Source organism: Vicugna pacos, chromosome 13 (genome assembly GCF_048564905.1).
Source record: "Vicugna pacos chromosome 13, VicPac4, whole genome shotgun sequence".
Classification (NCBI taxonomy): domain Eukaryota; kingdom Metazoa; phylum Chordata; class Mammalia; order Artiodactyla; family Camelidae; genus Vicugna; species Vicugna pacos.
Window position 1 is genome coordinate 44,833,204 of NC_132999.1, and position 16,353 is coordinate 44,849,556.

General features: G+C 43.1%; 1 protein-coding gene across 6 annotated transcripts in view; it reads right to left on the minus strand.

Moving 5' to 3' along the window:
- Positions 1-478: 478 nt before the first annotated feature.
- ZBTB8B (zinc finger and BTB domain containing 8B) overlaps positions 479-16,353 on the minus strand; it is a 37,510-nt gene continuing 21,635 nt past the window's right edge. For 2 of the 6 annotated variants that reach the window (XM_072974865.1, XM_072974864.1), the window contains exons 5-7: positions 12,395-13,428; positions 4,086-4,264; positions 479-1,100 (exon numbers count right to left, since the gene is read on the minus strand). In XM_072974865.1, the coding sequence (XP_072830966.1) occupies positions 783-1,100; positions 4,086-4,264; positions 12,395-13,428 (1,531 nt within the window). In that variant the 3' untranslated portion in view covers positions 479-782. Of the gene's footprint in view, positions 1,101-4,085; positions 4,265-12,394; positions 13,429-13,720; positions 13,769-14,083; positions 14,314-16,353 lie in introns of those variants that run through there. The other 4 variants (XM_072974867.1, XM_072974866.1, XM_006197088.4 and 1 more) reach the window with 4 other exon arrangements.

The window sequence follows — 16,353 nt, forward strand, 5'->3', positions numbered from 1 at the left end:
AAATGCAGGGGAGCATTTTTAGTGTTGCCCAAATGACTTCTTTCATGACCATAAAACAGATTATTTTGTGTGTGCAGAATTGTCAAATACCAAGCCAGACAGGGAAACCACCACGACCTGGGTTCACAGGCTCCCTTCCCAGGGTAAACTTAAAATTTAATTCAACAGGGCAAGCCAGAGTGACATAAGGAGCATTTCAGCTCATTTCCATGCTTGTCTGCACATAAATCACCCCCAGCCTTTAAAATTGCAACCTTAGATTTAGAAAGTTCCTTTTACAGTCATATAGCCAGATGGCCCTGCCTGCCTTATATCAGTGAAGCTTTCTCCTTAATACTTCCCAAGAAAAGTAAAGTATGGAATTCATTAGGAGAGGCTTGGCTGAGGTAAGGCTGATCTCAAAACTTAATATATTCTTGCCCACGTTTTCAGAGAAAGGGGCTGATGACACGAATGCAGAGAATTGAGACACTGTGAAAACAAGCATGGAGATTTTCTTATCTTTCTCCAAACCAGACTTTGTGGCACAGCAGGAAAAACGGGAGGCCCCAGGGACGACCTCGATTCACTCAGAAAGCCTTCGCAAACCAGGGGCACCACACTAAAAAGTCATTAATCCTTTCAGTCACAAAATCCAACCTCCACCATGTAGTCTAACAGAAATGCAAATAATTAGCTGTGAAAAGATGTCCTCTCAAGGTCCCACAAAACTGGACGAAGGGTGGCTTTCAATCATAATTAACAAGAACAGATTCTAAACATTCTTCTCCACCAACTGACCGCTATGTAAATGTCTCTCGACCTGACAGGTTGGGCCGAATTTGGGGTCTGTCTCCAGAATCATCTCCGGTGGGCTCATTTTCCTCACCAGATTCCACATAGACTGGCCAGTCATTGTCTGTGTCGCTCTTTTCCTGGCTCTCGGACGAAGCCTCCGCCAGGCTGAGGTTGATGGGCATCGATTCATCATCATCGTCGTGTGTGTCTGCAACGCAGGTGCAGCTGTCACACAGCCCGAAGCGCCGCAGCCCCGGCGACAGGTGACTCGTGAAAGTTCTTCTGCAGCCCTTGCAGATGATTGGACGGTTAGATCTATGGACCTAAAATCGCAAGCAGACGCAGTAAATGTCACAGAAAATGGACTGAGCATGGCCTTCAAGGCCCCATGCAACATGGCCCCTGGCGGAGCCTCCAGCCTCATTTCTTACCGCCCTCCCGCTTGCTCTCTCTGCCACAGCCTCAGCCTCACCAAGGTCCTTTCCACTCCAGGGCCATCGGACATGCGTGGAATGTGCCATCCTTCCCGTTGCCACCCTCTTCCTCCTTACTAATGCCTTTCAAGGAAGTCTTCTCTGATGTTCCAGGCCAGATTAGATCCCCCAGTGGTATAGTCTCACCTATGCTTCTTCCTTTTTTTTTAACTTTTTTTTAACCTATTTATTTATTTCTTTAGATGGGGGTAGAGAATTAGGTTTATTTATTTTTGCTGGAACTGCTGGGTAATGAACCCAGGATCTTGTGCATGCTAAGCACGTGCTCTACCACTGAGCTATACCCTCCCCCCTTCTTTGTTTTATTTCTAACAAATCATTGGTAAAATTCACTAGATGATATGCTCCAAGAGGTCAGGGACGATCCTCATTCGTGTTCTCTGTTCTCTATCACATTTGTTACTATACCCTAGTGTCTGGCACATAAAGGGTACTCAGTGAACCGATCAGGATTTTAGGCATGGTTTCTTATGTGCCTTGGATTGTTTAGTTATTAAGAAGGTAGATTTGCCGGATAGTGTATTCCCCAAACATGCCAGCAGATGCTTCACCTTTGACTTTTTCGTTGACAAATGCATTCCTTACTTATGAAAAGAGCTTTGCATACTAGAAAAAACCTGATCTTCTAACCCATGCAGCTCCTTGTGAGGGCAGCAGCCCCAGGGGTCCCCTCTGTATAAGGAACTGTATTTCTAATGTGTGCACTCTTCAGGAACTCCAGCCAAAAGTGGGTCTGTGAACCAATCAGAGCTTCTCTTTTAGAGAGTTCTGGACAAGAGGCAGAGACAGAGAGAGGCTGATGCAGGAGAAGGGCCAAAAATGATACCCAGGTTGCTGGACTTGCTATTACATCCTGACCAATGTCCCTGCTTCTCATGAGATCTTCTGGGCCTCCTATGCTAAACCCTCAATACCTGAGCCAACCTGAGTGTGCATGTGACCCTTGCACCCCAATGGGACCTTTGACTACCACCTCTTTGGGCTGCAGTAGACTGGACCTAGTACAAAGTGGAAAAATAGAATGAGGATTCCAACCAATGAAACATCTAAGAGGTACCCAGGGACCTCTTGCTGCCAAGATGGACTGGAGATATAATTGGGGGGGGGGGGAGACAAACAAACAAAAACTTAAGACTCTGGGATAAGACCATTCTCAGACAAGTGTGCTGGGGCCAGCCCTGACAGCTGAGGCAGTCAGTAACCTGGTACTTATCTTAAATCTGGATTCTTTCAAAACCATAATTCACATACCATAAAGTTCACCCTTTTAAAGTGTACAATTCAGTTGTCTTTAGTATACTTATCAGGTTGTACAACCATCACCACCATCCAATTCTAGAACATTTCCATGACTCCATAAAGAAAGTCTCTGCCCATTTACATCATGCCTCTCCCATTCCCACATGCCCCGAGCCACTGGTAACAACTAATCCACTCCCTATCTCCATGGGTCTCTGCCCAATTTGTACATTTCATATAAATGGAATCACATAACAGGTGGCCTTTTGTGACTGGTATCTTTCATGTAGCATAATTCTTTCAAGGTTACACCATGCTGTAGCATGTATCAGGACTTCACTTCATTTTAAGGCTAAATAATATTTCATTGTATGGATGTACCGTATTTTGTTTATTCATTCATCAATTGATGGACATTTGGGTTGTTTCCACTTTTTTGCTTAATATGAATCATGCTGCTATGAACATCTGTGTACAACTTTTTGTGTGAATGTATGTGTTCAGTTCTCTTGGGTACATACCCACATGTAGAACTGTTGGGTCCTAAGGGTAATTTTATGCTTAACCTTTTGAGGAATTGCCAAACTGTTCTCCACAATGGCTGCACCATTTTACGTTCCCACCAGCAATGTATGAGGTTTCCAGTTTCTCCACATCCTCGCCAACACTTTTGTTATTTTCTGTTTTTTGATTATAGCAGTCCTAGTATGTGTGAACTGGCATCTCATTGTGGCTTTGATTTGCATTTTTCTAATGATGCTGAGAAGCTTTTCATTTGCTTATTGGCCTTTTGTTTATCTTCTTTGGAGAAATGTCTATCACATCCATTGTTTAATTGGGCTACTTGTCTTTTTATTGTTGAATTGTGAGTTCTTTATGTATTCTCGTTATTTGATCCTTAGCAGATAAATGATTCATTGAGATTTTCTCCCATTCTATGGCTTGTCTTTTCACATTCTTGACAGCATCCTTTGAAGTCCAAACTATTTTTTTATGTTGGATTTTCCAGAGACTGGATTGCCTTGCTCAAAGATGATCTTAAATACAATGCCTTTCTAAATGGCCTGAATGCTTTTTAGCAGGTGGCAGTCACCCACTCACATGGGAGACAGACACCTAGGCGGCAGCCAGCAGGAGGGGAGATCCCCTTGGACAGGGGTCCTCACTGCTGCCCACAAATAGCTCTATAAATGAGCAGCATACTTCTTCCTCACCCCGGGGTTGGGTGGGAAATCGAGGATGCAGCTTATCTTTGGCATCATACCAGAGGGAACAGACTCACAATCCCCTACCTAAGCCCCAATGTTCTCTACCTTTTGACAGCCATCCCTGACTAGGATCTGAACTTTCTTGACTTTCCTCCTAAGCAGACTAGTCTGTTACCATATAAATTTTAACTCTCTCTAAGTGCTACCAACCCAGCTGTAATTTTGTAGTGGAAATACATATTTTAAATTCTCTGAAAATACCTCAGTGGACAGAGAAATGAAAGACAGGCTGGCTTTACCCTTACATTAGACAAATGTCATGAACCACCCTGGCTGTCCTGAGAAGACTGCCGGCTCCCACACTTACGCTGAGCGCGTGGCTCCGCAGATGCTCCTGTCGAGTGAACCTCTTGCCACAAGTCTCACAGGGGTAGGGCCGCTCCCCTGTGTGTGAGCGGATGTGCCGCTTAAGGATGCCCTTCTGTTTGGCAGTGTAGGGGCAGAAAGGACACTTGTGCAGCTTGATGGGCACCACCAGCACATCACCTAGGGAACCAAATGGATTGATTTAGCTGGACTGTACGCAGCAGCAACACCACCCTCCGATGGGTGGGATCCAGAGTGGGGGGATTCCACCCGCCCAGATGGAGAGGAAGGACCCCAACTACCAGCAGCTACAGCAAGACAATGTCTGCAGATTCCAACTCTGCCTGGCTCCCAATCAGCCAGAGGAGAAAGCGGGCTTCTGATATAAGGCTGCAAGGAATGCTGTAGAGCATCAGCTTTCAAACTTCTCTGTGATTCACAGTTAGAAACATAGCTTACATTACAACCTTACAACACACATACCTGTATGTGGATAACTTGAAAAGCTTCCCCAAATAATACTCACTCTGATAATGTCTGTTCTCCTTGATTTCATTGTAGGAGACCCTGTTATAGACTGAATTGCATCCCCCACAAATTCATACGTTGAAGCCATCACCTCCAATGTGACTATATTTAAAGACAGGGCTTTTAATTAAAAAAAAAAGTTTACAAATAAAAAAAATAAAGACAGGGTTGTTAAGGAGCTAATGAAGGTTAAATGAAGCCATAAGGGTAGAGCTCAATCTGATAGGACTGCTGTCCTTATAAGAAGAGGAAGTGATACCAGAGATGGTTTTCTCTCCCTACTTGCACAGAGGAAAGTTCATGTGAGGACCAGCAAGAAGACAGTCGTCTGCAAGCCAGGAAAAGAGCTCTCGCTGGAAACCAACCTTGCTGGCACCTTGATCTTGCACTCTGAGCCTCCAAAACTGTGAGAAAACAAATTTCTGTTGTTGAAGCTACTTAGTCTGGGGTATTCTATTATGGCTGCTTGAGTTGACTAATACAGGCCTTCTGAGTTGATCTCATGACTCTCAAATGTTTGAAAAAACTCTGTTATGATGGATGGACCAGGATTCATGCTTTCTTTGACAGTAGCTCCTAGGAATAGCTTCCAGGCATGTCTAGAAGAGGTTTGCTCTGATGCAGACCCTACATTGTTCAGAATTCATATTAACTCTATATATCTGAAATCATCAAATATCTAAAAAGTCACTGAAATCTTTTTCCAATTCTTTTATTTTTTCACCTTGTTCATACAACCACTAAGGTGACAACATGATTATCACCCACATGTACAGAAACTGATCCTTTCAAGTTTCCTGAGTTATTCTTCGGCCATTTTCCAAGATTTGTTTCCTCTCTCCATGCCCTTCAGGATTTTACGGACTTTGATTACATCATATCTTATATGAAGGCACTAGTAATTCAAGCTTTCCAGGCACAGAAACCTGGGTTCAAGTCCTGGCTCTACCACTTACTAGCTGTGTGACCTTGGACATCTCACTTGACTTCTCTGTACTTTACCTTACTCATCTGTAAAATAGGGATGATAATAGTTCCCATCTCACAGTGTGAAGGAAAAGTTGGGATGGGCTAACAAGATAACTCACAAGTCTAAGAATGTGAAAGAAAAGCTGGGCTGGGCTAACAAGAAAAGCCGGGTTGGGCTAACAAGGTAACTCACAAATCTAAGTATCGGAATACTGATCTAAGTTCTGCTGGACTAACTCATAAATCTAAGTTAATTAGTGTTGGTTTGCTGATTCCCTGTTCATGTTTTTTTTGCTAGCCAGCTGGATTTTCAAAGAGATATATCTGGCTTTGGGATGTTGGTTTGCTGCCTCCCTGCCTCCACTTTTGTGATAATGATGCTGCTAAAGCTGTTCCATGCCTATTGGTCGAATACCCCAAGCTTGTACTTAACTCTATAAAACCTCACATGCACGTCTTGGAGGTGCTCAGAGCTTCGGAGCAGAAGCCCCTCTGAGCCCGCCGGCGTAATACATCTGAGTACTCCAACCCTCCGAGTGGTGCTTGTTTCTTGGCTGGCCTGTCGCTTCCATAACAATAGGATTGTGGTAAGAATGAAATGAGGTAATGTCTACAGCACAGCAGCTGGTATATAGTCAGCTCTCATAAATGTAAGCCATTTTTGTCACCATAATTATTGCCTCGGTGTTTCTTTCCTGATCAAGCTGACCAGGCTCTTGGGGTCTCTCTCAATACTGGAGTAACTCCTTTTCTCCCGGACCTTCTCAGGACACCTAACTGGGCTTTACCTTTCTAGAGGTGCTGCCAAAAGTATGGCAAGCTGAATTGACAGTGAGAACCCAACATCCCCATGTAAGGGTGGGGATTTTTCTCTTTAGTTTCTAGTTCCCACCCTGATGATATCTAACATTTTGCATAATCTATAGTGACTCCAAAATCTGCTTCCCAGAATAAAAGAGGGAGTTCATGGCTCAGCACTGGACACACATGTTGGATTGTTTATTTCTCACTGATCACATTGGTGCTGAGATGCTCACTCCTTTGGCACCATGGCCTCTTCCCATGATTTATCCCCATCAGCTTGGCACTATACTATAACCTTCTTCTTGATTATCTGCAAAAACATTAAGTAAAATGGGTCCAGTGTTAATCCCTGGAAAAAAACAACTATTGACTATTTCCCCATCAGAAAAGTATGAATTATTGCAACACTTTCCTTCCTCTCTTATAATCAGATTCCCCCAAAACAACAGCTCACTTGAATGCCTGTTACACACAAGGCACTATGTCAAGGTTCATCTTTACCAGGACACCTGTTTCCTCCCTCAAGAAGTTACGTCTAGCAGGAGAGAAAGATATGTAAACAAATTCATACAATATAACGTCACACATGCAAGGTTCAAAGTGATGGAGAAATGCACACAAGAAAGTAATGAATTCTCTCTTGAAGTGCAGAGAAAATTTCACAGGAGAAGTGACCTTTGAGCAAAGTTTGTTTTTGTTTTTAATTAATTAATTAATTTTAAGGGGGAGATAATTAGGTTATTTATTTATTTAAATGGAGGTACTGGGGATTGAACCCAGGACCTTGTGCATGCTAAGAACACACTCTACCACTGAGCTATACCCTACCCCCAAGCAAGGTTTTAAAGGATGAATAGGAGTTATTGGGAGTTCAAGAAACAGAAAGGTGTCTCAGGCAGAGGAACAAAACATGCTTAGGCACAGAGGTAAATGAGAATATGGAATATAAAGCAGGGTGGAGAAGAATAAGGAATGAAAAAAAAAAGGCAAGATCTTCCTTGTAAAGGTCACATTCTTGCATTTATTCAACAAATTCATACTGGGTACCTACTGTGTGTCAGGTTGTGTTCTAGGCCCTGTGGATACAGCAGTGGATAGAAAAGACACCAAAAATCCCTGCCTTTGTGATGTTGACATGTTAAGGAACTTGGACTGTGTTCTCTAACCAGCTAGGGTTTTAAGCAGGGAAGGTACATGATGAGACTTGAATTTTAAAGGACCCCTCTGGGGATAATGCAGGGGAAGGATTTAAGAGAGGCAAGATTAAAGGCAAGAAGTCCAGGTAGGAGGGGGTGAGTGATAACATGAATTAAAGCCATGGCTGTGGAGGTAGGGAGGAGGAGATAGGTTTGAGAAGTAAAATTAACAGTAGTCGATGACCACATTGGGGAGGAGAGAGCAGGGAAGGAGAAGATTCTAAATGACACTGATTCTGGGTTAGCTGACTTGGTAGGAGATGGTGGAATAAACGAGGCAGGGAATTTGGGAGGAAAACCAGGTACGGGATGAATGAGGAGGTCAGTTTGGATTTTATGATGTTTGAAGCAGGCTCAGAGCATCCATGGGGGCAATAGCTGGGTCAGACAGATAAATGTGGAGCTCAGAGAAAGAAGGGAAGAAGATAGTTTAGAGAGTCCTCAGCAGACTGGAGTGGTTGCTTTAACTGAGGCCTGGCTCTCCCGCAAGCACCCTGCTTCCCTTATCTCATTGCCTTGACACCCTGGACAGAGAAGGGTACTTCACTGTCATCTCCAGACCACTGTCCCTTCCTCCTTCCTTAAAAACCCAAAGATCTTTTGAAGCTCATATCACCAGATGATACTGCTACTCACCCCGGTTAGTCATCCAGGAGCCCCCAGTCGTCTGCTCATTCCTTGGAGGTTTGATCACCTTGCCTCCAGGCACGACACCTGGCATAATTCTTGATATGAATTGAAAATGACCCTTCCAACACCCTGACCTCTCTTTTCCTTGACTTCCTTTCTTCCACAGACCTTGTCCTCCACTCCACCTCAGCCATCCAATCCTACACAAAGAGCTCTCAGTTCTGCCTGCGTATTAGAATAACCTGGGAAGCTTAAAATTAAAAACAATACTGATGTCCAATCCCCGTCCCAAGCAAACAGATAAGGTGGAGCCCAGGCATCATATTTTTAAAGCACCCTTCCCTGTCTAATGTAGAGAGAGGGATGAGAATCATGGCCCCATATCTAGATATTGCCAATAACTGTATTCACTCCATAACCCACATTTCAAACACTCCACTTTCCAATCACCATCTTGCATCCTTCCAGCTCACCCCCATAGTGTTCCTTCTCCACTGGGATGCCCCAGCCATAGACTATATCATCATTTTACTGCCCTTCCCCTCCTCGATCCTCATTCCCCTCTTTCCCCAATTTAGTGCCTATAGTCCATCAATGAAATCACTCCTTCGCATATACCTTCAACTGCCTTGGTCCACTATCTCCCTCTATCCGCATTCATCTAGTTAAATAAAAAAACTCTCTGCCTATTGTGTAGGTGAAACAAGGCAAGCTAACATCATTGGGAAAAAAATACACAGCTGTGTTCTGGTTGCACTTTGAACCCATCCAACCATCACCATCTGACTCCATTCCAGCCACACCAGCATCCTTCTGTTCCTTTTGTTCACTCGCCAAGTGTGATCCTCACCTGGGCCTTTGCATCTTGCTCTTCCCTCTGCCCGGAATGTTCTCCCTGATAACTGTACAGTTTGTGGTCTTACTCAAGGTTTCTGCTTAAAGACAACTTGTTAGAAAGACCTTCCTGGTCAACATTAAATAAAACAGCAGCCCTCCTCTCTCTACCAACCATTCCCCTGCTCCAGCTCTTCTTCATACTATACATGTATTTTTTTGTTTATTGTCCGGCTCCCTACACTAGAGTGTCAGCTCTGTGTGGACAAGGACTATCTTTTGTTCACTGTGATGAACAGTGCCTGACATATAGTAAGTGCTCAACAAATTTCTGTCAAAGAAATGAATGAACAGAAATGATAAGATGTTGAAGAAGCAAGGCAATGATGGAATGCTGACACACCGATACTTAACGACCCCATGATGAGGCTGGGAAGGAACGGGCAGAGGTAAGAGCAGTGGGTACTTCTGGTGTCACAAGCCAGGGGAAGAAAGTATTTCAAGAAAGAAAGATCAGCATTAACTACCAAGAGAGGTCAATTAAGGTAATACCTGAAAATCATTCGTTGGATCAGCTCTGGAAATGTAGAGCTGACCTCATGACAGCAGTTTCAGGAGTGGGTGGGAGGTAGGGGTGGGAGCCAGACCACAGTGGGCTGAGAAAAGAATGGGGAGTAAAATAGTGGAGGTGGCCAACTTAAAAAAAACTTTTCAAGAAGTGATGGGAGGAGCTGGGGTTGGGAGGTCCAGGGGAACAGAGATTATAAGAGGTCCATATGCTCTGATAGTGGCTACTAACGTCAGGGATGAGCAACATGAATCCAGAACTATGATGACAGCCTCCCGACCATCTCCCTGCCCTGGCCGCCCATCTCTGCACCATCTTGTGCTAAAGCCAAATTAATCTCTCTCATCCACTCCCAAGCTCAGAATCTACCAAAAATTCCTCTGTGCCTACAGATAGCACCTCACCTCTTAGCATTTAAAGTTTTCCATGATCTGATTCCAGTTTCTCCCTCTGTCTTCTCTTCTTAACCTCAGATGCCACATTTTTTTAAATTTAAGTATAATAATTGATTTACCACATTGTGTTAGTTTCAGGTATGCAACAAAGTGATTCAGATATATATACATACGCACATATACATTCTCTTTCAGATTCTTTTCCATTATAGTTATTACAAAATATTGAGTCTAGTTCCCTGTATTATATAGTAAGCGCCTGTTGTTTATCTATTTTATATATAGTAGTGAGTACTCAGATGCCACTTTCATGAAGCCTCTCTAATCTACCAGTAGGAAGCCAGTTCTGCTTTTGGACTGCTGTGAAACACACCTCCATCTGTCTTCCAGCCCTAATACCTTTTTACCATGTGGTGCTATTTACACGTCTGCGCTCCTCTAAGAACCCCCTCAGTTCTTTGAGAGCTGGATCTATGCCTGATTTATCTCTGTATCTTCACAAGCATGGTGCTCAAATACTTGAGCAAATAAATGAATGACCAAACAAATCAGTCCTACTCTGTGCCTTGGCACTTGGAATAAATTTACCCTAGAGCCATGTGAATGGAACCAAAACCTGGCAGACAACAGCATGGCCAGTGGCCAGGGTGGCTGCCCTGCTATCACAGGCCCCTGTAGTTGGAAAACTGACTTTATAGACTGACAGATGGACTTGGGTGGAAGTGGCGTAGAGCTAAATTACTATTTCTTGATACTTGGGCTTATAGGCAGGGGGTTGAGAGATGAAACCAATGTACTGAAATCCTCTACCCGCTTGTGCTGCCTTCGCACTTTGCTTTATGAGTGAAGTGAAGCCAGCCCGAGTTTCTGGCTTTAGCTGTGTCACTCACCAGTTCTGCATTCTTTTTTTTTTAACTTCTTTTTGTTTAATTTTCAATGGAGGCACTGGGGACTGAACCCAGGACCTTGTACATGTCAAGCATGCACTCTACCACTGAGCTACCCCACCCTCTGCATTCTTAAGAAATGCACTAAACCCTCTGGGTCTCAGTTTCTCCACACATCCTCTGCCAAGTTCACGGGGCATTATGAGGATCTAATGGATGGGAAATGGCAGACACAGTCAGTGAAGTGCTTCTATACACATGGGAATTAGATTTGAACAAGTTCCCATACTGTGTTCACTGAAAACAGCCGCTACCTTGTAAATGCTGGTTAAGCCATTGTCTCTGAGGACAAGAAACAGTATTCTCAAGTTTTTCAGGTTTTAATCAGACAATCAAAGCATTCTTTTTTTTTTAAGTAAAATTAAAAAGTCTCAGGGGAGGGAATAGCTCAGGTAGAATGCATGCTTAGCATGCACGAGGTCCTGGGTTCATTACCGCCATTAAATAAATAAATAAATAAACCTAATTACTTCCCCTCAAAAAACAAAACAACAACAAAAAAAGTCTCAAGACAGTTTCAGTTTTCCTGGGTCTCTCCTATATGTATATGTTATTAAACTTTTGTTTGATTTTCTCTTGTTTAAAAAAAAAGTCTCAAGACAGCTATTTAGTAGTGAATAAAAGCAGCTGATCTTCCCTTAACGTGATCGAATTTCGCTGCTCAATACTGAACGGTGAATTAGAAATGTGACTCATTAATTTCTTGGCTTGAGATTCTAGAAGCCATAGGGTACTGTCACCAGTAAGGTGACAACCAAGTCTATTTCTATCTCCTACAAAACAATTTACAACACAATCATCTCATTTGTTAAGAAGAGTTAACCACTTAAACTCATCTCTCAGAATTGTTCAGGCAAACAACTAACTTCTCTTAAAACACAAAAACCTACCAAATAACATAAGAAATCTGCTCTCAGGACACCAAATCCAACTCTAAAATATTCTCAAGTAGATGACACCATCAAGTATGACATGTTACCTGAGTGTCTACACGTGTCAGGCACCATGGTTGACACAAAGGAGTATAGAACATGTTATCATAGGTGAGGACCTTTTCATTTGGTCCTCAACACTGTGAGAAAGGCAAAGTGAGGGTGATAATCTTCTGAACAAAATGGGTTCAAAGAAGGGGACCTTAACCAAGGTCCCCCTGCTAGTCAGTAGAAGAGAACAGGTTCTTTCCATGTCCCCAAACTGCACTCAACATGCTTATACTCTAGTTGTAGAGGTAAAAGACAAACTAGAGGAATAGGCAATGCCCTGCACACAGCAGGTACTCAATTAATACCTATTGGCAGTGGTGGCAGCGATAATGTGGTGATAATGGTGGCAGCAGTGATGATGGTAGTGACTATGACGATGATGAGGATGATGGCGGGAGACCATAAGGCACACAAGCTAAATGACGGGCAAAGATGATGGATGCTCATGGAGCTCACCTGAGTCCTCTCCATACCAGTCAGTCTGCACATCCATCATGGAACTCATGGCTACGCCCACACCATCTGGCCTTCCCTCCAAACTGCGAGGAAAGTGATTGTCCGCATCCTCTTTGCTCTGGATGGCACTGTTGCGCAGGAGTGCCTCCAGGAATTGCTTCACGTGCTGGTTACTGTAAGCCAAGTCAACAGCCGGGCCACTGGGAAAAGCCTCCTCCACGTGGGCCAGGCTCAGTGGGGCAGCATACTTCTGCAGCTGTCCCCCAGCCTCCACCTCCACTTCGTCGGCATTAAACTCCACCTTGGGCTCTATCTGTTTGGGCAGGATCAGGAGGTCACTGTCCCCTGAGCCACTGCCCTGGCTGTCTTTCGCCACCAGTTCCAGAGGATGGCAGCCTCTGCAGTCACCACAGGAGGACTCTGTTGGACTGTCCATACTCTCTTCCCCCTCAGCTGGAGAGACCAAGCTCTTGATATCACAGGAAGTCCCTTCCCTGCCTGAACTGGGGCTTCCACTGTCCACCTGATGAGCCGCTGCTGCAGCCGCTGCCGCCGCCGCAGCCGCTGCCGCTGCCGCCGCCACTGCTGCAGCCACAGCAGCCTCCTTCTCCATCTTTCGGCAGATGTCAAGGGATGATCTGATGTACGTCTTGCAGAAGTTCACCACGTCGTTCATCTGCAGGTAGCTGGCGGCCGACATAACTTCAATCACGTTCTCCCCACACAAATCCAGTTTCCCAGAATAGAGGAAGTCTAAGATGGTGGAGAAGGCGTCGGAGGTGACAATGTCCAAGGAGGCGGTGCTGTGCCGCCCGCTGTCCTGGATATAGTGAATGAGCAGGGCTCGGAAGTAGCCACTGTTGGCAAACAAGATGTTCCTGTGGGCCTTGAAGATCCGCCCTTCCACAATGATGCTGCAGTCACAGAAAAAATCCCTCTGTCGCTGTTCATTCAACTCCCCCAAGAGCTTGGCATAATAGGATTGCATCTCCATTTCTCCACCAGCTGCTGCCGCGCGGGAGTAGCGTGGATCTCTGCCAAGATTTTTTTTTTTCGGTTAATTCACTTATCCCCACCTTACAAATAAAACGTTCATTTTTTTTTCCTTTTAATTCTTCTAAAAACCCTGGTTCAATAATGTCTATAATATGTGCTGTTTGGGATCTAACAAAAATCAAAAGTTGTCTAACTGGGTTAACTGTTCAAAAACAACAAAAACAACTATAGCTAACCGTATATAAGCACAGTACTTAGTGTTTTACATGGATTCCTTCAATGAATTTTTATAAAAATGTTATAAATATTTATAAAAATATTAGTACTTACTTGTACTCTCCATGGATTGTAATGTTAAAGGAGGCATTGTAAAATATTGTGTAAATATCCTTCTGTTTAGAGAAGGATGCCAATTATGAAAAATTACTAATACATTGACAGAGAAGAGATAGTTCCTAAGAAGATATAGGGTCTTCTTTTCCTTTAGCTAGTCTCCTTTTTTTGTATTGTAAGTACTAATATTATACTTAAAATGTTGTACTTACTAATACTGTACTTATGAGACTTAGAGAGTATAGGAAATGATCCAGCCATAACAGAAACAAGACTCAAAACTAGGTTGGTTAACCTCCAGAGTTCATGCTCTTAGGAATTACATTCTACTTTCTTCAAGGCTCAAAACAGAGATAATACCTGAATCTAAGAATTACAGTTCAGTCTCCAATGTCCCAGTACAGAACTTAGAGACTGACCCGTACGGTCTCAGCTCACACCTATTACCATAAGTTTGTGGAAACATTTGGTGGATGCCTGGGCTAGCCAGCATGCATTCTCCATTCTTATGGTTTTAGTGCTCTCTTTGGCTTTGGTGGAATCATCCTTGTCCCATCTGTGCCCAATGTGCTTTGCATAAAGCTGGCACCATCTCCAGGCTCCAGATGTGTAAGATGTCACACAGGAGAAAACCATCAACATAGCTCACCCTCTGGCCACAGTGATTGGCTCAGGAATGGCCATGTGACATGGTCAGAGCCAATGAAAAGCAATGAAACATTTGCTGGGGGTTCCAAAAAAGCGCACTCTCTGCTCTGTGGGCATGTGGGATGTGAGGATGCTGCTGCCGCATCACAATGGGAACCAGTCTAACAAGGATGACAGTCCAGCTCAGGCAGGAGCAACAGATGGAACCCAGAGACACCATCTGAGCCCCAGCTCATGCTGTGCCAAATGCCAATTAAGTCCCTTTTTGCTTTAGCTGGTCTGAGTTGGATTTTCTATCTCTTGTAACTGAGAGACTCCTAACTGATTGACTCCACAACCCTTGGTTCTCTCCTCTGTATTTTTATGTTCTGGCCCTTCTCTGTCAGTGGACTTACAAGCCTTTTGAAGGCATATGCCATGCCTTATTTGATTTGGCTTCCCCCACAGCACCAGGCAGTGTTTTGGACAAAGCAGGTTTTGCTAAATACAAAGGAATACTCCTTTCTTACAAGCTGCTGAGTAGAACAAGTATAAATAAAGTTTAAAATCCTTCTACTAGTGAGGAAGACAGATGCTGACCTTCTTCCCTGAGCTCTCTCCTCCATCTTTTCCCATCACACAAACCGTATAGCCATCCATCAACTTACCCCTTTTACTTATTGACCTACTGAGCTCAGAGAAGTTCCTACATCATCTCCACCTACTGGAATCCCAAAAGGCCTGGTTAAAGCTGCCAAGCACAGCTAACAACTCTTCAGCACCCTTCCTTTCTACAAATGGAACACAACTACCTCATCCAACCAGAAATGAAGCACCTCCTCCCCTCAGAAAGAGTCTTTTCACTGGCAAAATAGATCCCTCAAGGCCTAAGAGCTAACTGAATAGACTTTACTTATAAAAGACCAACAATAACCTTATTAAATGGCAATTTAGATCTACTTTATACATATTTATAACAAGTGATGCATTAAGTTTAGGAACTAGAGAACCAGTTAGGAAAAAAAGTAGAGGAGCTTCTATAAGCAAGCAAAGTGACAAACTTAAAAATGAGAACTGACAGCCAGGAAAAGGTAAAAAAAAAAGTTATAAAAATTAGACCTAGAAATTTTTTCAAAATATTAGCCTGAGTCCACTTAGCTAATGATATTAAATGCTCTTATATATTCGAAATGGCCTAAGGACATCACTAAATTATAGCCCAGGGATATAATTGTTGGGTCTCAATCATGAAGATGATTCTTATATTCAATTTAAACTCATGGAAGTTATAATTTTGGGACTTCTTTCATCCAAAGTAGTTAAAATTAACATTTTGGTTCAGAAAGGAAGAGAACTGTCAGATATCTGAAAATTTCTACACTTCCCAAATAAATCAACACTAAGCATTCTCATAAGACTAAGGTAAGGTTTCACTGTCACTCTCACTGCTTCCAACTGCTCCAGCAAAGCCTTCCTGCCACTGCCTTTGACAATCAAAATATTAAGGAAAAACAAGATAAAGGAGGATACTACATTTAAATACTACATCCTATTCTTCCTCAGAACTGAAAGAAAATCTATCAGACTGGTAAAATCACATTTTTCAATGTAATTATAATCACTGTTGGTGGAAAGGTAATTTGGAACATCATTTTAAAGGGGAATTTGGCAATATTTATCAAAATTTCAAATGTACACATCTTTTGCCCCCAAATTTCATTGCTAAAAACTTACTCTTTTGGATGTATTCCCAAAAGTATATCAAATCATAAGTTCAGAGATGTTCATCACACCAGGTTTTTGTACTAGCACAAAAGTAGGAAATAATCTGAATGTCCACCAGTAGGGAATAAGTTAAATCAATGAGCTACATTCACACAGTGGAATACTATGCAATCATGCTTTTAATGAGCTAGAGTTATGTGTCTTTGTGTGAAAAGGTCACCAAGATATATTAAGGAAAAAAGGCAAGATGCAAAACAAACTGTACAGTATGATCCCAT